The sequence below is a fragment of the Solenopsis invicta genome, chromosome 16 (genome assembly GCF_016802725.1).
Source record: "Solenopsis invicta isolate M01_SB chromosome 16, UNIL_Sinv_3.0, whole genome shotgun sequence".
In the NCBI taxonomy this organism is placed as follows: domain Eukaryota; kingdom Metazoa; phylum Arthropoda; class Insecta; order Hymenoptera; family Formicidae; genus Solenopsis; species Solenopsis invicta.
The window spans coordinates 16,006,971-16,034,899 of NC_052679.1; the positions used below are offsets into that span (position 1 = coordinate 16,006,971).

At 39.9% G+C, this 27,929-nt stretch overlaps 1 protein-coding gene across 14 annotated transcripts; it reads right to left on the reverse strand.

Annotated features, from left to right (window-relative positions):
* On the reverse strand, positions 1 to 26,737 carry LOC105199355 (MAP kinase-activating death domain protein). 14 transcript variants are annotated; one of them, XR_005576461.1, is made up of 35 exons: positions 26,584 to 26,737; positions 23,536 to 23,766; positions 23,177 to 23,345; positions 22,929 to 23,094; positions 22,469 to 22,649; positions 22,141 to 22,298; positions 21,497 to 21,797; positions 20,903 to 21,235; positions 20,753 to 20,785; positions 20,286 to 20,398; positions 19,305 to 20,023; positions 18,869 to 19,107; positions 18,228 to 18,425; positions 16,231 to 16,617; positions 15,920 to 15,988; positions 15,633 to 15,833; positions 15,319 to 15,514; positions 14,991 to 15,086; positions 14,765 to 14,916; positions 14,525 to 14,683; positions 14,225 to 14,419; positions 14,021 to 14,108; positions 13,644 to 13,771; positions 13,147 to 13,287; positions 12,338 to 12,482; positions 12,069 to 12,198; positions 11,646 to 11,862; positions 11,300 to 11,572; positions 10,684 to 10,863; positions 7,986 to 7,994; positions 3,773 to 3,845; positions 3,548 to 3,594; positions 3,036 to 3,183; positions 2,633 to 2,710; positions 2,353 to 2,375 (listed from the first exon to the last, which is right to left on the reverse strand). XR_005576461.1 is itself a non-coding variant. In XM_039458263.1 (34 exons), exons 2-34 carry the CDS (start codon positions 23,629 to 23,631, stop codon positions 1,947 to 1,949), a joined length of 6,090 nt encoding a protein of 2,029 aa, XP_039314197.1. In that variant the 5' UTR covers positions 23,632 to 23,766; positions 26,584 to 26,737; the 3' UTR covers positions 1 to 1,946. The 14 variants fall into 14 exon arrangements, 13 of the variants coding, with proteins under 13 accessions (XP_039314197.1, XP_039314199.1, XP_039314194.1 ...); XM_039458263.1 differs by lacking the exon at positions 3,036 to 3,183 and having other exon boundaries at positions 1 to 2,375; positions 22,469 to 22,640; XM_039458265.1 differs by lacking the exon at positions 3,036 to 3,183 and having other exon boundaries at positions 1 to 2,375; positions 14,765 to 14,904.
* Positions 26,738 to 27,929: the final 1,192 nt, after the last annotated feature.

Here is a 27,929-nt window from a genome sequence, read left to right on the forward strand (position 1 = left end):
TTCCGATTTGGCTACAAGTATATTTTGGGCGTAAGGCGTCTACATGGATGAGTACTATACAATGCGAGGTATTAATTTCTCTCCTAGAGGTCTAAAGTTTCCTTCATCGCATAACCGTGATATATCTCGAAATGATAATGATCGGTGTGTCAAACTTCTAAACATCGGAACATCTAGGCAGACAAACTTGGTACAAAGAATCGAGTGTATGTCTTCTTAATTTTCTTTTTATGATGTTTAGAAGAGAACCGTGTCTTCCCTCTTTCTTTCATTCTTAAAAAACGCACACCTCTCTCTAACTCAATCGACGAACGAGCTCTAACATGTATAGTCGTATTAAAAAGACGAGAAATGAAAAGGGGTGTTTACGCCTTTGCTCCCTCGTGCCGCTTACTACACCGCCAATTGTTATATTTACAAATCCTATCCCCTTTTTACAAATATCTATACGCCTGTTATACGTTGCAAGAAAATATATCATTTCTTCTCGTGTAGAGACACGTAACGCTACGTTTGCTTCTCACGTTGACTTCGCGACTAGGAGTTTACACCTTCTTCCCTAAGCTGGTCATTGTTGTTCATCTACTTTGCGCGACGCGTATCTTAACGTGATGGATATCGAGAGACACATGCGGCAAGAGAGAATACAACGAAAGTACAATTTTTTCCGTGAGCGGCATAATTACTTCGCGCATAAGTACTGATTCCGATTGTCCGGTTTCTACTGCGATCTCGTTGTGTTTCTCGTCTCTCCGCGCGCTTAACTAAATTTACTATAATAATAACACGCGCCTAAATTAAATCTCGCAGGAAAACGCAGAGAATGCAAATTTTCACAGCGCTTCAGAGATGCCGTCTTGAGTGTTTCTTTAATATTGTACAGTTACATTATATTATATACAATGTCTATTTCTTCTTTTTTTTTTTCGGGACATTACATGTACCCTAACGAGCGCTCTACGAGCTATCGAGAGATCTTTCTTTTTCCGCATTTGTGGAACCGTACAAAATAATGACTGTATAATATTTACTTGAGACATCGAGATAACACATTTTTCTATGCATCCTATACACGACAGTTTTCGCTAACATTTCACGTACACGCTGTATGTAAACGGGTAGAAATCAATTTGATTAGACTCGATTGCAAGCGAGTAACGAAAAGAGAGACAGCAAACAAATAGAGAGCTACCCGTCGTTATCTACGCTTCATTGTTTCGTCGCGAGAGAGGATCGAGAATGTTGAAAGATGATAGGAGTAAAAGATGACACCGATAATTAAAAGTTAGCGAGAATCTCGCAATTTAGCGCTCGTCGATCACGTTACTCCGACTATACACGAGCCAAAATAAATCTTTTACTCTTCCAAATCGCGGACGATCACAATCTCTCTTTCTTCCCGTGTCATGATCGTATATAAAATTACCGCCAATTACAAGTAATTATTGTATTTAATTGCTTTAAGTGACGCGTACACGTGTGTACCCACATATACGGACGAATGTAAGAATACCACAGCTATCACATCGACGCAGGACTATACATAATACAAATTTGCGCCGCAAAGTCCGATATTAATGAATTAACCTAAGGATAGATATCAATTTTTTTTCTTTTCATATGTTTAATTATTACGACTTTTTTTTCGCAATGATTTCATTCCCGGAAGAGGAAAGAACGTTAGCAAATCTGAAAAGAGAGAGAGAGAGAGAGAGAGAGAAATCGAAACGAAAAACGGAACCATTATCTTGCCTATGACTTATGAATCTTAAAATAAAATATTACTTTTGGAAAAAAGATAGCACATTTATATCCAGGATAGGCAGGTGGAAGGGGCGCAACTATTTTCTTGTCGTGGATGCTAACGAAGGGATGTGAGTGTCGTTGCCTGTGTTGAGGATGTTGAGGATAGGAGTCCAATTGCGTATTTCTGTGCATCTGCGATGTTACATTGCTTGGTTGTGATTGTGCTCTTGTTTGTTTTGCTGATATCGGGTTTGATAGTTTTGTTGCTGCTGCTGTAGCAACTGCTGTTGCATTTCTAGCTGTTGCTGTTGCTGCTGTAGTTGGTGCTGGCGTCGTGTTTGCAGATGCGGGGTGTGTTGCGATTGCGATTGCCGTTGCTGCGGTTGCTGCTGTTGCGGCCGCGGTTGATGCTGCTGCTGCTGCGGTTGCTGCTGCTGCTGCGGCTGTGATGGCTGCTGCTGCTGCTGCTGCTGCTGCGGCGGCGGCTGCTGCGGCTGTACCGGCTGCTGCGGCGGCGGCTGCTGCGGCTGTACCGGCTGCTGCTGCTGCTGCGGCTGTGCCGGCTGCTGCTGCTGCGGTTGCTGCTGCTGCTGCGGTTGTGCCGGCTGCTGCTGCTGCGGTTGCTGCTGCTGCTGCGGCTGTGGCCGTTGCTGCTGCGGCTGCGGAGGCAGCTGCTGCGGTTGCGGCGGCTGCTGCGGTCGCGGTGGCTGCTGCGGCTGCAGTGGCTGCTGCTGCTGCGGTGGCTGCTGCTGCTGTTGTTGCTGCGACTGCATTTGTGGCTGTTGCAGCTGCTGCAATTGCAGTGGCTGCTGTGGCTGTTGCGGCTGCGGTGGCTGCTGGCGCGATTGATGCTGCTGTTGCAGTTGCTGCCGTAGTTGCTGCTGACCCTCTGTTGTTTTCGTTGTTCGGAGCCAGCTGCTATGTAAGAAAATACGCAGAGGACAGCGTAGCAGATATCAGACGCCTGCGAAAAGATATTTCACGCCGTTGTATACATATAATTTATTCTTTTTATGTATCGGAAGTTTTAATATTAATTCGTGAAAAAAAGTATCAAATTTTATCAAATCAAATTTTATAAATTTTTATTTAGTTAATTAATTTTTTGTGTTTAGGTATGTATGTGTAAAACCAATGTTAAATAATTTAAAACTTTACCTATAGAAACGGCAAGTTGAATTATAAAAATTGTCTTCTGAATATAAACGATAACCAAATATGAATTGTCTTCTGAATATAATTTATGAAAACGTATAACAAAAATTTGTTCAACAAAAAAAAGAACTTACGTGAGATGTAAGAAAGGAAAAAACTTAAAGATAAGCCTCATGCGGTGTCATTTCCGCGCTTATGTTTCTGATGAGTCTCCGATGGGAGTTTATTAAGGGTAAATGCGACGGAAAATATTCTATGCAAGCAGCGAACCGCCTCTTCAGCCTGTCACACAGTATATAGCTATAGAAATGATAAAATATAAAAAACTGAAAGTAATAAAATGTCTATCACTTTTTTTTTATCTAACGAGCTTATTGAATAGAGTTATTCTTAAATATTTACTTAGACATAAATGTAAATAACTGTTGCAAAATTAAAGAAAGATATTATATTATTATATGCTATATATAAATTAAATATTTTATTCAAATAAAGGTATGGCACCAATGAGATTAAATTATTATTTTGTTTTATAAAAGAATTGACATTTTATTACTTTTTTTTATCGAAAAAAATCTCTTTTCTTATTGAGACAAATATATTTTATAATTCCGACAGTAAGAAGCTTTGAAATACGCGTACTCACCATTTGCGACTTATATTTACGTTGAATTACTTGTCTAGTTTTAGGATCTGAAACAAAAATGCGCCTGATGACGTTTCGACATTCAAAGACTAAAAGCTAAATTGCAGCGTAAGCGTATCAGAATATCGTAAATCTATTCTATTTTTTTTTTCTTATTTTTTCACGAAATATCTATGGCGTATAAAAGCATATGGTAATCGATGCAGTATTCGGTGTGTCACTTACTGAATTCTTCCAAAACAAAGATTCCATCCTTTTGAGTAAAGCACTTGCGGATATGATCGAGTCTTACAAAAAACTGCAAATAACACAATCGGTTTGCGTTAGTGGTCTGCGCATTGCGCATTATGAATCTGAATCTACTCGATCATGCACACGATTCTGACGATTCTCTATTTGCCTATCATTATCATATGCGTCGATATTGCAATATCGTGTGTGCGAATAGCTTTCTAAAATAGGCGTGAAAATGTATCGTGATGTTCGCCCGACGATAAGCGTCTGTTTCCACCCTTCGAGCGCTAATTTTGTCGCATCTCTGATTACCTAATTATATTATCATTGCAATTATAATATAATAATAATAATAACATAATTGCAGTAATAATACAGAAATAATTTTAATAATTAGATGAAAGTAAGATAAAAATATAACTAAGAATTATTAGAGTTAGAATGTAATTAAAAATTTGTTGCTACATTTTTATCTTATTTTAATTAATCGAATTAATTCTATATTATTTCTATTTATTAATTATATTATTATTATTTTAATTTTTTTTTGGTAAACTGTAAAGAGTTCTAAAAGTTCTTCATTACGCAATTCAACTTCATAAATTCTTTTTATAAAAAATTTATTAAAAATTTTATTAAAAATTGCGCTTGACGGGTTTTGCACAAAAAGTGTGTTTCATTATCTGTATTAATCGATGCGCGTCACCATACAAAAAATCACAATTAGACAAACTATTATAATTACAAGGTAAGATTGACATGTACTCTTTTCTTTAGTGGTATAATGACGCGCGTGACATACATTGGATAAAAAGTCGATAAGATTTCCAACAATTGTAATAGTTATTACTGTTATTATTACATGCTATTTACACAATAATTCTAATTATAAATATAATTTGCATTTCATTAGATGCAAAGCGATGCTTTTGTACGCTAACATTGCAACTAGATCATACTTCTTTCGTTTTTTTTTTGAAATCAAAAAAATACATACTTTTTAGATTTATCTCAAAGTATTGTGTTTTAAATAATATCTTAGGATCAATTTACAAGGTGTGGTCGTAAGCTTTAAGCCGTAAGAAATTAACTAATTATAGTTGAATTATTCTTACATTTGACTGAAATTAGTTAATTTCTTCTAGTTTAAGTCTTACAGCTATTGTAAATTGATCCTCCAAAGATACCGTCTTCTTTGCACGCGAAGCAAACGATTCCAATGTAACAGAGAGATTAGAACATTTATTTTGTTCATTAAAATCCAGATGCTTCGAGCGTTAGATTACTTTAACATTTACGTTCTGGTATTAATCAACTTTATATTCCCGAATGTGATTTTCATCATGATAAGAGAAGACATCGAAAGATAATCTCGCGACGATGACGTCCGTGTGAAGAGCATTATATGTAGAATATCACGGATATTATATCGAGTGAGAGTAATGCTGAAATAGAAATATATCCATTACACGTGCAAAAAGTGTATGAATGCTCATAAACGAGAGAAACGAAATCGGGAGATTAAAAGATCCTAATGGATACTTCTACATGCAGCATACATGGACCTTTCAGAGCAGAGCCGTACAAAATGATTGATCTCGCATGCTCAGTCTCACTTAATTGTCATATTTCGATTTCGCAAACCCAGCAACGAGCAATGATACACGTGCTTCCACAAAACTCGATCTTTACGAGACCGGTTCTTGGAGAACGTGATCTCTTAATTGTCAAGCTCTGCAAAAATGCATCTCCTGTGTAAGGGCCAAAGCGACGTACAAGCGAGATCTGGGAATCTAGTCTAAGATTAAGGTTTATCAAAAAAGAACACCATGCATCATTCAACAGTCGCGTAGCAATCTCGATAATTAATTTGATTTCTAAGCAAGATCTAGCAGCAGCGATGGCGGCGGCAAACAGCGGCGGCATCCCTGCACCAGCAACAGCAGCAGCAATGTTCAGCGATACATAGCGGCAGGCGTAATAGCGGCAGGCAACTCTGGAGATGGCCTAAACTCAATCGTAAAATGTCACTGATTGCTTAGCGTCGGAGAGTTGCTAAAATGTGCAATTGTATCATCTAATACAGACCGGCGGACGTGATACGGATCGACAATGATGCACGGTCGTGATATATATATTATATTATATCGATCGTGGGTGGTAGAAAACAGATCGAGAAGAGAGAGAGAGAGAGAGAGAGAGGGTGGAAGGGGAGTAAATGGCGATAACACGTGTTACTTCTTGGGGTGTGAATCGGTACAATATCGGAATCGGTACAATGTCGTAAACAAGAAACATTATGTTAGCAGTGTGCCATGCCAGAGGAGTGTAATAATATCGTGGCGAGAAGGTCGAGACTCGTAGTTTTCGTGACTATTTCCGCTCTCGGGATGAAGTCCTACTCGCAATAAATTATGTTAGACGATGACTGGACAGCACGAGGAACCATTGCTCTACATAACTACCAGTGTAAAATGAGCGAAATATGTGTTACGTGTAAATCGCGAATTACTTTGTTGCGGCATTACATATTTCGTTGTAATAATTTTTCAGGAAACCTATCGAGAATCTTTCTCGAGTATCGAAGGATCATTTTTCAACATCGACTTCGCGAACTAATGTTCCGTTACTCTTTCCGCAAAATCACTTGAAAGGCCCCAATCAGCAGACAATATTTTTTTTTAAATATGTTTTTTAAAATATGTTTTATTGATTATTAACGTTGTTGAATATTAAAAAAAAAATAGTTGCAAAATATTGTCCGTTGATTAAGAGACGAATTCTTTCGCGATTCTTCTGTTACTTGATTCTTATTGAGCTACGCGAAAATCAATCGATAGTTTAATATTAGACATATTACTTTTTTCTCTTTTCGTGCTGTTCCCTTGTTTGCTCAATCCGTCTTCTTCAGTTTATTCCTACGTAATGTAGGTGACCCTGAGGTTTCGGTATCTTTGCGCAGTATCTCTTGAAATATCATATACCCCGATATTTTATCCGTCTTCGACACAAACGAGGGCATGTCGAGATGTTACGGGTGTACACAGAGAAAAAAAATGCTGTTGACTCAATATCATCAGTCTAATTGGAAATATCTTATTAATTCAATAACAGTATTTAATGAAACAAAAAGAACAAAAGTAAAGGCAATAACATATATGGTTGAATGAATAAAATTTAATCGAATTAACTACATATGTTAACAATATAACTCGTAATTCGATATTTAATTAAATCAAATTACCTTTAATTATTACAGCATTATTTTTCAGAGTGTACGTTTGCACAGTTAACGATTCGCATCCCGAAGTCTTATGCGAAAACGGCTTTCGCAAGCCGCAAACGCAGATCGATTCTCATCTAACTTTCTTTAATTGCGATCTACGATTCGTTTATTCTCATACAACTGAAAATTAAAATAAAGGAAGGAAAACGAAAAACAGAAAATTTTTTTCCGAAAATTTCGTATAGAGATAAGTAATTTGTCATCGACGAGATCGGCGAACGCGTCTCTTTGCTACAATTCGATCGAGTGGTGGGTGTGGAATTGATAACTACGGCGGAAAGTTTTGGAAAAAACGAATCTCTCTTGAAGAAGAGCTTTCTCAGTGAATCTCGCGACCGAGAGACACGGTGTGTAAAAACGTGAAAGCTGTAAATGATGATCGTGACGCAATGATTTTGTGTACGGACTTTCATGTACGAGTGATTAGGCTATATAAATATATATATAGTTGCATTGTGTGTGCAATCGAACATCGCTCTCTACAAGTTGCACTAAACACTACTTACAAATATTTCATCTAAACGATATACAATATATAAAGTATATTGTGTCGGACTTTCGATCAATGCGGCAAACACTGTTCTGCATTTCATCGTTCATTACTGGATACCTGGAGAGGTATCGGCTTTACGATATAATATCGTAACGGAGAGATACATATGTGTGTATATATATATTACAACTAACACCGATCGATCGTAGAAAAAACAGTAAGGATAGACAGAGCAGATCAGTGAGTTCGAATGCAATTTAAGAATGTAGGTAGATATATATAGTATAATGGTATATATAATAATAATATATACGGCCAAAAGTAATGGTGAAAATAAATAAGCATCTCCGGAACACGGCCAACATTGAGTATATAGTCATATACTGAATTTATATAACAAACAATGACTTATTTTGATTTGATACCTCGAAATCCTGTTTGCCCAGTCGCAGGGCAATGTCGATGGACGGGACAAGAAAACAGAAAACAGAAAAACAGAAAATTAAAATCTTTGGTAACAGCAGTTATCCACTCAGTTATAGAATATATATGATAGTATATATATATATAGAAAGAGAGAGAGAGAGAAGAGAGATACAGCTGTACACGATGATATTACAGCTACGCTTTTATCACCTAACGTCATGGCCAAATCGATAAACAGCAAGGTATATTCATTGTTCAAGGACCATCTCAAAAGTTCCCCAAGCTGAGAAAAGTCTATCATTCCCGATTACCCGAATCCCGGGCGTAATATCTCACGGGTATTTCGTCAGTCGCGCGAGATTCTGTCAATGTTATATAGCGAGAGCCCCGCGAGCGTTTGTCGATCGCGGTGGAGTAAGTGGCCGGTAAACAGCGATTTGTGTATAATACCGTATTCGCGATGTTCGTTGTATCATCTTCTTTTTCTTCTTCTTTATCTTTTATTTTTTTATTTCTTTTTTTATTTTTTTGCTCATCTCGTCTCGCGAGCCGCGAATAGACTTTCCTCGCGCATGACCACGACAGATAAAGAAGTTAGACTTATGGAAAAAATATAATAGCATCCAACATTCAATACAAATGATAAGATATAGGAGTATAGTGTTTAAAAGACAGTCTGTATATATATATATCGCCCTATACCTTATTTCCTATGTATATATATATAAATGTAATGATATATAAATATGTAATAATATATATATATATATAAATTATATATAATACAGATAAAAGAGTCTGCAACTGCACATCGAGCTTCCATGCAAGAAAACATTGATTAATATAACGCCTGAACACAATATTATCTAGTAAAAATAACCGAGAGGAGATCAGAGCCGTACCGAATTGTGCCGAGTACATTTCGCGGGAACGGATTTCGCGATTAAACGGAGCTTTCAATTAACGAAATGTTTAACGACGAGCAGAACGACTGTTTTTCTCGTTGAGAAATTTTTATGTGTGCACGTATGCGACGCGTTACGTGTGCATCTCGCCCGCAGATGATTTGATTCCTAATAGGATTCACTCGCTGCATTTCTATTGGCATTATTTGTGAATTTCCTTAATAACTCTACCGTTTGCATCGTACTCTTTTTTTTTTATTCAAATGAAAATATACATTTTAAATATTACTAAGAGAAGACTGAAGTTCTTCGAGGCAGATGAATATTTGAAACGCGCATTTAAAGGATACCTCGGAACACAAACGTGCTTCCTCTTTTAACTAAAGATCTACGGATCAAAGTTGAGTCAATTTCTCGTTAGAAACTTTTTAACAATAACTTTTTTGGCCATTTTTTCCTATTCCACGTGCTTGGACTATTAGCTAGAAAATTTTATCAAAATAATATCCAGCCGCGATTATAGTCACGTTAGCAGAATCTGGAGTTGAATATGCGAAAAATCCTCCATTATCTGTCGCCCATTATTAAAAAGTGGAACGTTATCGCATCGAAAAATTGACCCATCGGTGATCAAGGAGAACTTACGCAGTTAAAATAAAGAAGTACACGATGGCAGCATTCTGTAAATGCGCTATGTCGCGTAGTTATACTGTAAGATCTCTTCTCGAAATGTGTGAGATGTGTACTTTCATATGTCTTCATTTCTTCCGCAGAGCCTCTTTAATTCTGTACCGATTTGTGTCGTTACGAAGAATTACGCGTATATGAATTCCCGCGGGTTTCCTCGTGAACCATAGGCAAACAAATCCTGGTATCACACGGTCTTTTTCACGGGTTTTGGAACGTACGTATATCCGGTTGAATGTTCGCCGGTCAAACCACCTAGACAAGCCGGACTTGTCTTATCACATGGACGCATATCGCGATGAATCACGTACAGAGATACAAATCAATTAAGCAGATCGTAGTGGCTAGCAGTGGGAGATAATATTGAGTGGTCCTTGCATCAATGCAATAATGAAAAAAAAAAAACACAGAGAGAAAGAGAGTATTCGATGATCGAGAGAATGAATGGTAAAAAGACAGTGATCGAGCGACGATGAGATTTCCAATCCTAATCAATTTCGACGCTATCGTTTTTTTTTTCTTCTTCTTTTTATTATAATCAATGGCCCATTTTGAGTATTTATTTCAAATCGAGCAACGTTACGAGTATCGAGGCTAACATTTATATAATGTTCACCTCATAGCGATCGCGATCATCAAACCGAGACGAAAAATATTTTTCTTTTTATTTTTTTATTTTTTTTTTATGAACAAACTCAGTCTCGTGGCGGCATAATACATTTTCTAATGTATGCTCAACATATCTCACTGAAATAAAGGCATTATTGTGCGCATTGACACGTCGGTGAAATGTAAACGATACAGCATGGGTAGCCAGTGGGGACGCAACGTTATATAATCGAGACGTAGTACGGTCGAAGGTATATATAACGAAAGGTGATAATAATCCTCAAATCAAAGTTCCCAATAAATATATACGATCCAACATGACACAAACAATTGAACGTAGAATGTAAGAGGGGTATATAGATATAGATATATATGCGCAATCCTTTTAAGAAAGAGAGAGAGAAAGAGAGAGACAATGAGAAGGAGAGTCGAGCTCTCGATTCTTCCCGATAACAGCGTAAAAAGTGTGTGGCTTTCACGCGAGTGCGAGTCATACCTTGCTGTTCGCGAAGAGGAGACCGACACCCTCCATGCAGACCTGCAGAAGCCCGCCCTCGCCCGTTCGCATATCTTGCACCGGGAATTCGCCGCCGAGCTCGTAGCCCACGTTCGCGCCTCGCCCGCGGGCTGCCGCCTTCTCCATGGCGTCCTTGATGCAGTAATACACGTCCTTACACTGGAAGAAACGATCCTTGACGTTTATTTCACGAAGTTCAACTTGAAGTCCACAAATTTTTCCTCTGAATGCGTATACGTGGAAAGAACGGTTTTGCTAAAGTATCTAAAAATTTAGCTAGATATAAATCTGAAAATAATTATGTAGGACTCTCAAGTACAACGATGAATGATGCCGCAAAAGGTTTTGGCATTCTAACAAGCAGTCCGAGCGTCCCACATAATTATTTTGAGGGTCCAATAGAATTATTTTTAAATCTCTAGCTAAATTTTTAGATACTTCAGCAAAACCATTTCTTTCCATGTAAGACTGTGCTGTTTCAAACTCTACAAGATTACACTATTTCATTACACCTGTCTCCGGCGGACTTTGTAACTATCGAAACATTCTCTCATTGTTTAATCTTCTTCTTGATCCTCTCGAGGACCTTCCCTACCTTCTTCGTGTAATACTTGTGCAACTCGGTATCGCCGCCGCTCCTCCTCCACAGGCATAAGACCTTGTTCTTCGGGCTGTAGGTCATGTTGACCACGCGCTCGTACCACCAGCGTTCGACTATCACGCCGTTCACTGATCTCAGTACGAGGCCGTCGTGACGGACCTCGAGGAACCGCAGGTCACCCTCGGCGTCGACTCCGGAGTGCACGGTGAACGACTGCCGGTGCATTTGACGGGACGTCAGGGGCTTCAGGTCGATGTCGTTTCCGTGCTGCGAGGAAGAAGAAGACCCGCGTTCTTAGCACCGTCGCGACTGCTGACCGATCGCACGACAGGACACTCACGAGATTATTTATTTGGTCGAGGAGTAGATTCAGCTCTTGGCTGTAGATGAGGCCGATGTGACTCTTGCCCAGCAGTCTACGCACCTTCCGCTTCAGCTCATTCTTTTCGACGTTCAGCATCACCAGGACGGCGGTGAGGTTGTGCAGCAAAGTGCACAGCAGTCTGTCCTCCTCGTGCTCCAACCGTCGTCTTTCGCTTTCGCTTAAGCTCTTGTATCTGAGTTGCGCGCAACGTTTTAATAATAATATTCTCTATTTTTTATTACATTTGCATATCGATTGATGGATCTAATATACAATCGTAATGCAACGTTTCAATTTTAAATCAATGGAAGGAAATTATGTAGCCATTTTTTATTTTTCACTCGTTTTGCTCTCATTTTCAGTTGTTAAATATTGTAAATTTTATAGATATTTTTTTACCTCTCTACCATTTCTCCGGGTCCTTGATCCATGCCCATCATGTCTCGTTCCTGCGAGACAGCGTCCAAAAAGGCGTCTTCCCAGAACTGCATTTCGTCCCACAGGGACGATCTTTCCTTCCCCAGTAGACCTAGATTTGAAAATCACGGTAATACAAAGATAAAATTATATAATACGTGAGAAGAAACCGTAGACCTTTATCACTCATGAATTATCACCAACGGTGATAATCGTATATCGTTTCTTTTTAAACGCTTCTAACGCTGTACCTTCAAAGAGATATGTTCTCGCAGTTTCCGGACTCGGTAGCGCCGTGGTCGGTATCAGACTTCCTCCGTGATATCGAAATCCGGTGCTCAAGGACGATTTGCTGGACCAGACGCTACCGGAACGCTGCTTGCCCTGCCGAGGAAACTGGAATCACAGAACCGCGTAAGAGTGAAATTAATAGCGTTCAAGGGATAAGGATTTTTGATGAAAAATATAAAAGATTTAATTAACAGTAACATCCGAGACTACATCTTTTATCAACGTCCGTCGAGGATGTAATGATTAGAACATTCCAACTAATTGCTATATGATGCCACCTTTGAGGTCAAAGGATAACTTGATGAAATACATAAAGAATCACGGAAGAAACCTAGTTACGTCACGAGCGAAACACTAAATTTGATTTTTTTTAATATGACAGCAGTTTAAAGTGCAGCGAAACGCGTCGTTGTTACCCTTCGATAAATGACTCTCTGTGCGATCTGTCAGCGTCCATTCGTGTTCATGTCTGATGAATGCCGAGATACCGACTCGAGTATTCGAAAAGCTCTTTTGTTGCGCGAGACGTACACGCTGCATCCGAGTCGGTCGTGTCTCTAAGGGTGTTCTCTACGTTCCTAAAGGGCGCGTATTCAAACTTTGATTCAATTCGAACGTGTGGTTGACGTACAGACATTCCAACGAGTTTTGTCGCGGTCGTCAGGAATCTTGAGGGAATGGACGGTGCTACTAGCATGTGCGTTGCGCTCTATCATAAATGTATCTAACAACTATGTAAGATTACATTAATTCAAGATAGATAATTTACATTGCCTTGCTCGACCTCGCTATCAGACACGGTGCTTCGGAAGGAAGCTTGGTGCGCTTGCCGAAAAGCAGGATTAGTGATAATGCTACCTCCGTCGGTGGATAAAGCTTCGCTGCTCCCCGTTCCACCACCCCGCCCACTCTAAAAAACACATTACAAAACAACGTGTGCGTTGCATGTTACAATTGAAAATTGAGCAAATTTGTGATTTTTATTATCTCTCTCTTCGCGTTTACGAATTTTAAAAGGACCGTCGAAGAAACTGCCAGGCCGAATAATAAAATACAAATAAGAAAAAGAAGAAGAAGAAGAAGAAGTGCTATTCTTTTATTTATTTTAGGACGGGGGGAGGAGATGTACTTTTTAACAGTTTTAACAATTATTATTGATCGCGCCTGCAGGATCATTGCAACACCCAAGTAGGACTACTAACCAACTTGAAATTCGAGCTTAAGATATCGTAACACGTTTATATTGAACGGAAAAATTCTTTCTACCTCCGAATCGAACGAGGTGAGCCTGCTTAGAAATTTCCCTTTCTTCGTGAACATATCCAGGAACATGTCCGTCGTTGATTGGCTCGTGTCCCCCGCAGACGGCACATCCAAATGCACTTGCGGCACATCTGGTAATTGTGAAAATATTATTAATTACTAATTTGTTTATAATTATGTATTTATTTAAATTACTTATTTTTACAAATTTATAACTGTTTCAAAATTAACAAAGTTTATATAAAATAGTTTTTCGTTTTTCATAATAAAGTATTGAGTAATTAAAATTTTCAAGGAAAAAAATATACTTTAACAAAAACATAATTCCAATTGAAAATTAGGGGAAATTTCTTTTAACGACATTATACTCAAAAATTTACCTGATTTTTGCGGGGTATCCATAAAGTCAGGCTGATTCGGGGATAGAGGGGATTTTAAATTTTCTCTGCTACCGAATGGACTAGATGCCTGCGAAACAAATGCTTTCTTCCATCATCAGACATCAAATATATAGAAATAAATATAAATCTATATAGATAAATTTTAAATTGTACTACGTCAAAAGTGTTTAAGAGTCATTATACCTGCGACATCAAAGAGCTGTCGAAGCCGCTACCTTCGGACAGGTCCTTGCTCCAGTAATGCGTATGAGCGATTTCCATCAATTGGAAGACAGAAGCCATCCCGCCTAGTCCAAAATTATTATATGTATGTGTGAGACCGTGCGTTACTGCTTGAAGGCACTTTAACATTCCCTTATATACGGGTTTCGATATGGCCTGACGAGAGATTAAAGCAGATGTAAGTACAAAAATTTACTAATTGTAAGTACGTATAAGTTTAACAGGCAGTAGATAATCTGTGAAATGCACATTAAAATTTACCACATCGTCTATATGATCGTTTGGACTAATCTTCCTATTAAGACTTTTGTTCAACTTAGTCACGACCAAATCCCGATAATTCTCGTCCTCCATCAATTTCTTCAATCTGTTCAATTTGAGCCAACCAACGCCTTCGCCAGCCAATACTTGCGTTATTACCTAGAAGTTTCATCAAAAGATCGTAGAATTAAGTAATGTCGTTTGTTTTCAATAACCAAGGTGACGTTTACGAATACTTGCATCATTTAAAAAGGCTTGATTGTCGCTATTTGTGCTGGAACGTTCCGCGTTTTGCATTCTCTGCGCATCCTCTTGATTAACTTTATGTGTAGAATGTTTTATCAACGAGGAACGTTCTACCAATCCCGTTTTTCCTGAAACTATTGATAAACCTTTATACCATTTTGAATTTTACCTTCGGATACAAGGAATTTCATTAAAAACGCCTTAATGCCATTATATTTACCCTTGGGAAATGGTCCGAGAATTGGATTGCTCTTCTCTTTCGATTTCTGATTCTGCGGGAAGAAGCTACTGCCTCGATTGGAATTATTTTTACTACCTGAAAACCAGATACAATTTCGTTATTCTTTAAAATGCGTTACATGTCTCTTCTTGATGCTATCGACTTTTGTATAAATAAATAATTAAATTTATAAAATCTCCAAAAAATTTAAATAAGTAACAAATTAAAAGAAAATTGTTTCTTTAAAAAACTTTTTTTTTATTTGAAACATTAAAATCTAATTTTATAAAAATTAACAAAGTAGTAGCAGTTTATAAATCAAACTTACCGAATAAATCACTAAACATGCTGCTGGTCTGCGCGGCGAAGCCGTTCAGATCGCTGCTGATATTGCTGAAAAAGTCTCGTCCGACTCCACCCCGCGTATCAGACGCGACTAACTGATTGCTGACCGAATCCTTCCGCTGCTGCGTATTCGGAGATTGCGGCGAGTGTACTGGCGATTGTTGCGACTCTCCCAGACCCTACACGCAAATGAAGAGCACGTTCAATGAACCAACTTTAAAGATCAGTGCAAAATACTTGGGATTCTTCAGCTCAATTCTATCAGAGGTACTATACTCGCTGAAGATATACGCGTACCTTGAGCAAACCCTTCTTCGCAGCGGCTTCTTTGGCACTTTTCGTCAAGTCTCCCAACGTGCTCTTACCGACGTACGTCAGATCGTCTAGTGTGTTTTTACTGACACCCGCCGCGGTTTTGCTCGCCTCCAGCGCGGTCTTCGACGCCTCCTGCACCGACTTACTGGCCTCGCCCATTGCTTTCTTCGTTTGTTGCGTCAACTAATTGATTCGAAATAAAAGAAGGATAGACTAAGCATACTCTTCGATTTCGATACATCTTACATATACTTTTCACGGAAACATACTTGCTCCAGTGGCGCGAATAGGCTGTCTTCACCTGCCTCCGTAATTTTTTCTTTTGCCTGATGTTTCAGCTGCAATAAATAGTAAGTTAAATAAATAAATAGATAAAAATTAAAATATATATTAGACTATGACGTGTATAACACAAATAAAATCGAGAAAAGACCAAAAGTATTATTTTGGGCACTAAGATTTTGCTATGATCGTTTTGCTATGACCTTTTCTCGATTTTAACCGAATAAATAAATAGCTACTCTAACATCCTAAAAAAATATAATAAATGGTTATATTTAAATTTATATTCTTGCAGTACCTTGTCCATGTGCGCGAGTATCCCATCCTGGCTGCTCTGTCTGGTGGTCTCGCGCATCAAGTCCTTCGCCTGGCTAGCAATCTGTTCGAACAGAGAGCCCTGTGAGCCTTGTCGCAGAACACCGTTTCCCGTAGCGGTGGTGCCGCTGCCGCCACTTCCGCCGCTGTTCTGCCGTTGAATAGTGCTCTCGTTGCTAGGTTTCTGCGTGATTGTCGGTCCTGCTGATGCCTGACGCTGAAGCTGTAACTCGTGATGATGGTGGTCGGATGGGGTGACCGCGCTTACCTGTCGCGGCAGAAGAGGTCCGGCGGTGTTGAAGCTGGAGGCCCTCGCCAGGACGTTGCCGACACTCGGCTGACGCTGCAGACCCGGTCCCGTAGGTGGTACCTGGAATAAAGTACGTGAGCATTCGCGATTGTCTTCTACCTTCGTGAAGAGACAGACAATCTTCTTGGAGAACGGTGGAAGGAATCAGATACGAGTCTTCTCTAATCCCGCGTGTCTCTGAAATATTCTTTTCTCGAAACTAAAAAATTCAGTAAAAAATGCTTCGTAATGTTGCTCTTGTGTTTCGGGAAATGCAAATTAGTTATGTGACAGTAGAGAACTTTTAAGGCACGCAGGATTACAGTAAAAAAAAAACTTTTGTAATAAAAAAAATGCTTTTCGTTTTTCAAAATTATACACATATTAATCAACACAAAACTTACAAAATACTTATATCGTGATCTCAAGATTCAAAGTACGAGGCAATAGAGTTAGTCATGCTTCAACAGAAGACGTCACGTTGAAATAGTAGATTTAGGTCTAGATAAAACAAGTTGTACTTGACGGTACAAGTGATAACTACGCAAGAGGTGTCGTACTTTTTACTGTATAATTTAAATAGTGCATCACATTTCTGTGCATACACATGTATATATATATATATATATACCTAAAGAAAATTACCTTTTAAAAAAAAAGGCGCCAGATGTATGTGCGCCTCAAAGAAAAAAAATTGTTATATCAAAAAAAGCCGAAGCGTATTTTTTTTAATAAAACCCAAGTGGTACATATGATTATATTCCTATTCTATGGTTTTCCTATCCAACTTAAATGGCAGTATCTTTAATTCTCCTTGAAAAGAATAATATCACAAAATAGTTTTATATGTAGTATTTTATACTGGAGTAGTATTTTATACTACTCCAGTGATATGTATTTAAAAAAAAAACGTATGATATCTTTAAATCTCTGTGCACGTGTGTGTTGAAAATACCGATCGTGTTTCTGGAGAGATGCAGTCATTTTAAACTCATTGTATTCGAACATAAACTCGTGAACATGTGTTGATGAAAAGATGAATAGATGTATATGTATCTGTATACGTATGTTTCACGTGTCTATCGTATAAGAAAGAAATGTGTAATATTGTACGAGCGTCAATATGCAGTAACGTTTCTTCAGAAACTAAAGTGGACAGAAGATGTGCACGTAACAAATCGTCATTCGTTCGTTTCATGCTGAGAAAGAATAGTGCGAGGTACAGACTGAAGATCAGACAACTGAATTCATACAATCATACATTTAATGCTATGAGACATGATTGGGGATTATTAGGTTCGAGAGAGTTTTGAGAGACGTTAACGTGCAAAACGATGTTTTTTTGTATGTAAAAAAATAATTATCAAAATAATTGTAAAAACGACATAACGACTTTGAAATGAAAATGCAAATCAGGAACGAAAAGCTTAACATTCTCCTGAATAATAATCTTAACGGGACATACGAATAAGAAAGACGAAGAGAGATGAAAGAGAGAGAGAGAGAGAGAGAGAGAGAGAGAGAGAGAGAGAGAGATACGAGGGCAAACATTCAACATACACTCCCCTCGGGAAATTCCCTCCGGTATCTCCCATTTCATTCTATCATGCAACTCCAAAATGATACCGAGGTGATATCCAAGGAGACATTCGATAGTGACAGAATTAAAGGTACATATGAAGATGACTCACAGGAGTGACATATCTACTGATACGCGAGGTCCTGTGAGGTGTGGTAGGACGTTCAGTGTCGTTGAGCGAAGATTGAGTGCCTAAAGATCCCATGCTTATCCCTGTGAACTGTCCTACCGAACTTTGTGCGCTCAGGATAGTGCGCGGTGTTATTGTAGACGCGGAGTCTGACTCAAAGCTACCACCCTCCTCTTTATCCTATAATCAGGCTATCCGTTAGCGCACCCCGGAAATGCTATGTCGAGATTTAACGTATAACGTAACACTATGAAGATATCTCGTAGGTATCGTATTTATGCACGAATCATTATTGTGTGCCGATTTCTAGAATTGAATAATATCTGCGAATTATTCGATGTATATATGTGAAGTCTCCACAATGATGTCTATTATCTATTACTATAATATTGAAATACGTATTATAACACGTCACATGTTACGGTACCAAGGGACTTTCGTTATTTTTAATTTTTTAATTCTGATGTCGTGCATGCGACATGATTTATGTCATACGATGTAAATCATAATTACATGAGATATATAATATATAAAATATCATTTAGCATATAGAAAAAAGTGCATATAAAGGAAGAGAAAAACGAAGAAGGAGCGATTGGCACAAGAGAAGTTTGCGTACTTACATTAGTGGACTGCGAACCCTCCTGAATTTTCGGATTTAACTCGAGTTCGGAGTCCCTGTTGAAACTCGGACTACTGAGATCGCTATGACTAGAAGACGTGCTCGGCGGGCTCTCGGGTCGTACCGGTGAGCCCTCCTCGACACCTGGATATTGCAGAGAACTTGGTGGATTGTAGACGTTTTTTGGGTCCACCGAGAGCGACATTTGTTGGGGCTGGCTCACTTGCGGGCAATTGTAACCTGCAGAAAGTAATTGAACAAATTACAAATTAATTGTACACGAGAAAAAAAAACGGTTTTGCTAAAGTATCTAAAAATTTACCTAGATAATAGAAAATAATTTTGTTATCCAAATTTTTAGATACTTCCGTATATGAATAAAATTAAAATCTTTAAATTTTAAACATAAAGTTCTCTTCTTTTTATAAAACGCTTACCTGGTGACAGATCGGACGACGCCATCTCGGAGACGAAATCGCTCAAGGAAGAGTAGGACGAGCTGGTGCTCTCGGCGCCTTCGGAGTCGGAGCCGCTCTCGTCCGTGGGCTGAGTCTCGTGTTCCTTCATCGCCTTCAGGGCGTTCGCCAACGAGCTACTGGAGTCCCAGACGGGAAAGTAGATCGGCTCGAGATTGGTCGCGTACCAGCGCGACTTGTCGCCGATTTGCGCGGGATCGAACACCCCAGTCTGCACCCGAAGGAAGGCCACGTTGCTCGGCGTGAGGGACCACTCAGCTAGGAACTCGACCGCCTGCGTGCGCGCAAATTTATTGAGGAAACTGCTTTTCCTAGGTCGCGAGCGGAGGAACGAGTTGATCTGAAAAGCCACCACTGGCCGAGGATACAGCCGCAGGGTGCGCGTGTGCTCGGTGAAGTTGGCCAGCAGGTTCTGCGAGTTGAAGAACCGCACCATTGCGACTCGCGTGGCAATGTCCACCGAATCCACGTCGTTCCCGTAGATAAAGGGATTGAAGGGCGCCGGGCCCTGCCCGGACACCTTCGGCTGGCCGGCCTGTCCGGACCCACCGATCATTTGCGTTATCGACGGCCGACGAGGTGGACTCGATGACGAGCTCATGCCAGGCGAATTCAACGGGGGTGTGTGTTGAACGTGCGCGCACTGATCGATGCTCGGCCTGTGCTTTGTTGAAGCTACACTGTAAGGTTTATTAGCATTTTTCATTAACATATTCAGCGATATAAAAATATTTGAAATGTAAATAGTGGTTCACGATTGATGTATGCTAAAAAATACATATTTCTATCGATTTTTATTTATTAAAAAGTACAATCTCTTTCAATAAATTTATATGCAAAATTCCATTCACGTCATTGCTGATAATCTTATTGTTTAGATTTTAATCTAAAATTTTGAATGTAAAATAGATAGCAAAGGGCGAGATAATTACATCGACGTACCTTAAGCTAGAGTGATGGGAAACCGAGCTTTCTTTTCTGTTCGGCGTCTGAAATGACAGACGCAACGAGATGTCTTGCGAGGGCAATGGGGGGCCTGTCATACTGGCCATCGCCTGGAAATTCGTTAAATAGTAAGCTAACAATTGACACTTTGTTGCAACGCCCATTGCTACTTCTACTTCAACTAGATTACCGATCTACAAACAAAAAGTGATGAGAATGTTACGAAAAAATTGTTCTACTTGGTATTGACTAAATTTCTAATGACTAAATTTCAAAGGAAAAAACTATCTTTAATCGCTAGAACTTATATTTACTACTTCGACATTTACTTCACAACATCTGCAAATTTGCGGTTACGATTGTCTCTATGTGTACGGCTCTACACGTGATAAATCATGCATGCGACTAACTACTAAATAAAGGGTACGCTATTCAAGCGGACTGAGAATTGGTGAAATATTTACACTAGAGCCAACTTGATCCATCAGTTGCATTGCCTGCGGTGAGGGTAAAGAGTCATTAAAATACTCTTCATCATTTAGCTAGTAGTAACGAAAGTCAGTAACGAAAGTCGTATATATGTCGCCGCTCAAACGCTGACGATATCGTGTTACCTGCTTCAAATGATTCTTCAAAATGGTGCCCTCCGGTTCTGGCAACGGTGGCAAACTGTCATCGTACAAAGCGCTCGGCGCCGTTATCTTATTGCTATCCAAATCCACTAGCCAGATATCATCAGGCATCTTGAAGTTCTTCTTATATAATAGGAAGGACGCGGGTATCCCGATCACGAAGGGCGTTGGGGCGAGCAGCAATTGTTCCGCGCAGCTCATGCACGTCGGAAGCAAGGGTATCGCAGGAAACATGTACTCCAGTGGATAGATCATCGTGACGAATGCCATGACAGACATAGACAGAGCGTTGTAATCCCGAGACTGAAGTACGATCTGAAAGGAAAGTTACCGTTCTGGACGTTCAAAGATACAAAAAAGTCGCTAAGAAAAATATACAAAGGATTGACAAGATAATATGAACACTTGGAAATACATATATTTTATTAATGAATGGTTAACCCAAACAAAGATAAAATCTGTATTAAAGACGAATAGTGGATAAATTTCTTATTAATAAAATAAGCAGTGTATTTCCTAGGTGTTTACATTTGTCCTCTGTAATTTATATTCTTTCGTTGTTTTACACTTGTCTACCTTGTTTTCCAGGAGGATCAATGTGAGAACTTTTAGACATATGTCGACACCGAGGAGTTCCAACGGCAGATGCAAAGGGAAATCGACCAGGGAGAACCTGGTGTGATCCGGCAGGGCAAAGCACAGCGGGGGTTGCATGCTCGACGATATTATTTCAATTTCAACTCGTGTCTTTGTCGGGACGGGTACGGGGCTGCTGAGCAAACGCAATATCCACGTCTCAATCTCGCGAACATCGTGAAGCACAATGGACGGTGTATCGCCCAAAGCCTGGCCCGTCAAAACGCTCCATACTGTATCTCTGTAACGAGAGAAGTCCAATTGGAGTGGATGTTTCTCAAATTCTTACACGGAAAGAACGATTTTGCTAAAGTATCTAAAAATTGAACTAGATATGGATTTAAAAATAATTTCGTTGGACCATCAAAATAATTATATAGATTGCTCAATCATGATGAGCAAAAAAGCTGCAAAGAGTTTTGACATTCTAGCAACCAATTTGAGTGTTCTACATAAATATTTTGTAATGACCGGCCAATAAAATTATTTTCAGATTTCTATCCAACTAAATTTTTAGACAGTTCAGCAAAATCGTTCTTGGATTTTTTCTACTTTTTGAAAATTACAAAGCATTCCGAACCGACCTGTTGGTCTGCCGAGATGCTCCCACTTTTTGCGGCGAGAAGCTCTCGTTGCACGCGTCGATAATCTTCTTCAGAACAAAAAGACATTCCCGGAACATCGTGAAGAACGGATGGTGTGATATGATGCATAACGAAGTCAAGGAGTGATTGCGAACCCTCTGCGAAAGTGGTAATTTGCAAAACTTTTTAATTTAATTGACGAAGCTTTTACGTAAAGTTATATGTGTTGTCTTCAACGCTTTCTAAGATATTTTCTGAACAACTCAATTACTGACGGCAAGAACGTTTCCGAGTGTAAGGCGCTATTATATTAGTCAATGATATCAACCTGTCGTCTTCGAGACGCACGTGGTGAAGGGGAATGGCTACCGCCGCTCTCGCTGTCTCCGCTCGGTGCGATGAATTCTAGTCTCGGAGCGTGGGGTACCTGCGGGGTGTCCGAATCTCTCCTGCTACTAGAGCAATCTTTCTCAGAGTCACTAGGACCCACCGCACTGCTCCTATAGTCGCTATAACGAACAGCTAGAGGTACAATCTTATAAACGGGACACTTTGTCGGGGGTGAATTGTACACGCGAATCATTCGGATTGCATAGAACACGCGACAATGAATTATCTCTCGATTCTAAAGAACCAGCGATTTTAGAATCTTAATTTTGTGAAAAATCGAAGTTTCGTTGCCTCTTATAAATATATAAAATACAATTGCGTTGATTTAGCAACTTTAGTCTAATTCTTCTATTTATTGTAGAAGTCAGAAGGAAGCCAATAATTATAAGTCATTTCACCTAGAAAAAGCGGAATCCGTGCTTCTCTCCATGCTCTTCCTCCAGCTTTCCCTGCGAAACGTGGTGTTGTACTTTTCCCTCTTGAGCGAAATCCCCGCGCCAGCCACAACCCCCGCTCTCTCCGTAGGTCGATAGAAATTCACGCAGATCCCGTAACGCGTTCTTCCTACGTTTTGCAAAACACTCTTTACAGCGCGATCCGAATTCTCAACGGTCTTTTGCGCGACGCAAACGGAACAAGTACGAACCTGAATCCTTGTCGGTGAGGGTGAAGGTGAAGGACGTCGCCTCTCGTAAGGCCGTGCGCTTCGGTCCCACGCTATTGCAACCTTCCGGTTGGCAGAAATACACCATATCCAAAGGCAGAGGAAAATCCTTGTGATCCTCCACCGGATATCTGCGTAGCAACTCCGGGACCTATTTTAAATGGAAATTATTTTCTTAAATTTCCTCAAATCTTATCTTTCTTTCTTTTTTTTTTTTAATACTCAGTAAGTTTAGAAGGCAGTTTAATAAAAGAAGACTTGAAGTTTCGTAAATGTGAAATTCCCATGTTGTATGAAAGTTGGTAAATATACGGGCTGTGATATTCCTCGCATTGTCATACCTGTACGGGCTGACGAGAGGCAGCGGGCATCCTGGCCCCCACGATGGCGAGGTAATCCACCAATCGGGGGCACAGGTATTTCTTCTGTATATCCATGGCTGTAATCTACGTGTGTGCAGCTGTGTCACCGTTGTATACAGTGTATACAGGACATCCAAGCTGCGGAACACTCCTCAGGGTCGTTTCCAGCTTGAATCATGATTGTACCATTCTCTCGCTTATTTAACCCACCTGCAAATAGAGAGTCAGAAAGGCTGCGGTTAATTGACGTTCCCTCTCTCACTATTTGCTGAAGCGTTCGGATTAATTAAATTTTCGCTGTAACCACTTTCGAGGGCATGAACGGGTTGAATTTATACGTTTGCACTTCGTTATTCTCAATTGGCATACTTTTCGGTTAATCTGGATGCTTTAAAAGAAAATACCTCGATAGCGATCATTATATATTCTTAATTAAATTTCATGCTAAAATTTTCTCAAGCATTGACGTCACAGATCGCTTCTTCCTCTAGTTTTAATTAAATTACAGTTATCTCATTTTTATAAAGCCACAGGCTAATATTATTAAACCTCCAATAATTTTCTTTGGAAATTACACACCAAAGATTTTAAAAGAAACGATTATTTGCTGTCACATTTCAAAATCTTGAACTTTGGTCACAATGGTGAAATGTTGGACGATAACAGATCGACTGTCCTAACGAGGAGGAAAGTGGCGATTGCGAAGGGCGGAATGGGCGGAGGGGCAGTAGCCGGTCCGGACGAGGTTTCGAGATCAATGATTCCGGAGGCCCAAAGGGATATCTGTGTCACCGTGTCGGGGGCAAAAAGGAACGAAGGGAAGAGCGGGGTGTGCATGCGCGTGGCCTGTTTAATTCCGCGCGCGATATCGAGCCTCGTCTCGTATCACGCGCCGTGCAGGCGCAACGCGAATGATGACGGAGTCGTACGCCACAAAGCCACGTACTTCCGCGTACGATTGCACCGCCGTTGTACGACGGGCGATTACAGCCTGGAATTGTTCGTGGACCTGACGCATGATCGTCGCGGAGAAAGAGAGATCGAGCGCTCCAGCGAGGTCCAAACGAAATCCCGATTTTTCGACGATGTCCCCTCTCCCTCCCGACCGTTCGAAGAGTTCTTTGAAGATTCTGCAGTTCTTCAGACGCTCTTCAGGCACTTCTTTCTTTTTAATTTTTTTTTTCTGTGCACGAGAAAGGCGATCGATCGGAAAGTTCAGTATGACGTTCAGTGGTCTAATCTTTCTTTAGGAATTTGAAAAAGTTTAATTTTAAAACTGAGAAATTTGCATTTAAATCCCATTTCTCGAGTTTTTAAGAAAAAAGTGGCTTACGTCGCTGCGGCAGCAAATCTTTCGATTTTGGGGCGATAAATTGGATGATGGAGAGCTCGAGGGAGTCAATCTTGAAGTTAAGAAAGTTGTCTGCAGACTCGTGTTCTCTCGAGAAAATTGGGTTCGAGAAGAAATATTACCTCGCCGTCACTGAACTCTTTGATCTTAAAAAATCTTTTTACGTTTTGCTCCAAAAATCTACTCTATAGATCTGAAGGCGGAATTATGCTCCACTGAAAAGAAATTCGTCAAAAAACTCATATATTTAGTCCGATATTATACGTTCAACTAAACATCGAGTTGGTATAATTAATTCTTTCAAAAAATGTTAAGAAAAATTTTTTTTTAAATTAGAAAATTTTAATGATTGATACAAATGAATTGAACCTTTTTTACGCAACTAAATAATTACTGAATCAATCCAAAGTTTAATTGAACGTATCGAAATAAATATCTTAATTTTTCCAAAAATTTTTTTCTATAAAAAATGCTACGGGATCCATTCTCTTATAGAAAAATATCACGTTTATTGGACGCGCTAAAACCTATTGGAAACTATCGGAAAACTGTTCGCATCCAATAAATTCCACCATTGAAAATTATTGGAAAACTTCGCATCCAATATAATAATTTCGACTATTGGAAATTATTGAAAAACTTGCGCATCCAACGGTTTCCAACAATTTTTTTTCACGAGTCTAATAATATTTTTCTACCAAGGTTAACATCTGGAACCATTAACACACGTGTTTCAAAATTAATCGCGACGGAGCTCCATTCGTCAGAAACTCGGCGACGCATCGTCTCTGGCCGAAGGTCGCGTTTAACAATTTACCAAATCTGCCGAGCGCGCGGCGATCAATTATACAGCCCGTCTCCCCGAATTCGCGAATGGTATCGCCGAGATGCGTAGATGGAAATAACGAAATCCCGGCCAGACATCGGAAAGCTTACGCCCAGCTGCGACGTTAAGTAGCACGAACACCTGCGGACGGCCTGCTTCGATAAGACGTGACAGTCAACGAGTCGACCTCCGAGCCTGCCGAGTTCTATCGCTCCCGGCGGCGAGTGACTTCGATCGTCGAGTCGGTCGGAGAACGTCAATCGTACGCGCGAAGCCCGATTAATTAAACCGACAGGTATTCGCGGAGGAGCGACGGAGGAGGATCGTGCCACATTCCCAGAGATTGTGACTGAAGAATATTATTTCAATAAGTCGTGTTTGCCTACGATCTTCGAAGAGAACGTCGAGCCCGTTGTGCGATCATCATTCACGCGAGAAAACGCGATTATAAAACCGACTCACCCTTAAGTTGGCAAACGGGACAATTACGCCGTTCCGAGATTGCTTCCCCGCATCGATCCCGATGAAGCATCGAACGAGCCCCATTGGGAGAGAGAGAGAAAGAGAGAGAGACGGTTTCACCTTTCCGACGTTCACTCTCGGGGAGCATCGCTCGGATTCGCGCGAGAGATTCGATTACCCAGCCCTCAGGGGAAGGGGGACATAAAATTTATGAGAGAAGAAAAAAGAAGAGAATCAGGGATCACTTTGGCTCAGGGACCCGACGTGAATTCAAGATCGCTTTACCGAACGATTCTATCGGGAAGCTCTCGACGGCGACGGCGACGCTGCCTCCTCCACTTCCACCGTCAGCGTCGCCGCCGCCGCCGCCGCTGCGAGGAACACTTACGTTTCGCAATGCGTATTAACGCGGAGAACGACCGCGTTCGGTCCTCGTCCGACCGCCATACGAACGGCTGCCAGGCCGACGATATTCCGTATCAGCCGAACGGCGATATCGCACTGGCGGCCGCCGACGCGCCCCGGAGCCTCGCGGCTGTCGTCGCGACGCTGATCGTTCGCCAGAAGCGGTACCAGGCAGGCGCACGTCCGCGGACGCCGGACGCGCCTCCAGTAACGGCGCAAGCCGTCCCTGGATTTCGCTTCCGAAAGTGAATTTCCCCATTATTTCCCGTTTATTGGGCCGCGACCACCGTCGCGTACGACGTCTCTCGTCCATTTCGTCGCCTCGATCGAAGCGCAGTCGAGGCAAAGAGGCGGAAGAGGAACAGCCGGGTTCCCTTTGGCTCGACTTCAAGTCCTACAATTCTTTTTCTTTTTCTCGTCATGCAGAATATTATAGAGTATTAGACCGTATTGATTTTTTGCTATAGGACGTAGCACGTGCAATGAGGAGCGCGCGTGCAATATTTGTTCGCGAGCATGGCGTGGAATACGTGTGGGCAGAGCAAATATTTTTGTGGGTACTATTGATCACATGATTTCTCTTTTGTTAACGTAAGGGACGTGCGGGAAATCGCCGTTAATTTATTGGCGACGCCAAGAATCACGAAGGCACTTTATTACGTCAATTGCAACGTGCCATGATCAATGCATTCTTCAACGCGTCGCGTTTTATGTAATTCTCTAATTCTCTAATGTAATAAAAAAGAACCCATTGTAAAATTAAGTATAAAAACTATCTAATATTATCCTAATGATTTAAAAACAATAGTAATTTTTGATGAAAATTTTCTTCAATTTTATACAAATTGGAATATCTTTTCTTAGAATTTTTCATATATGAGTTTTAGGATGTTAAAAAATTTCTAAGATTATTCTATCGTCCTATAATTTCTAAAAAATATTCAAATTATTTTAGATTTTATATCATTTTAAAAATAGAATAAAAAATCTTAAAAATTTTTAAAAATTCATACATATATAGAATTCTAGAATAAACTTTGTGAACATTTTTAAAGTGTTCCAATTAATATAAAAAATTTTAAAAATTTTTTAAAAATTATAAAATTATTTTTAAAAAATCTGAGGAAGAAGAGGCTAATTCTAGTTTCTTTCATTATCAGATAATATTTTACTTCTCTTAGCGTTTTAACAGGATGACCCGAGTAACAAAATTTCTAAATCATCGACAAGTAATTTCTAATATCCCCGACTTTCTTTTGCAATAATCTTAAGTCTATTTGAATTGTACGGTATTCGATCTAATCACACTGATGTGAAAAAAAGTTATCA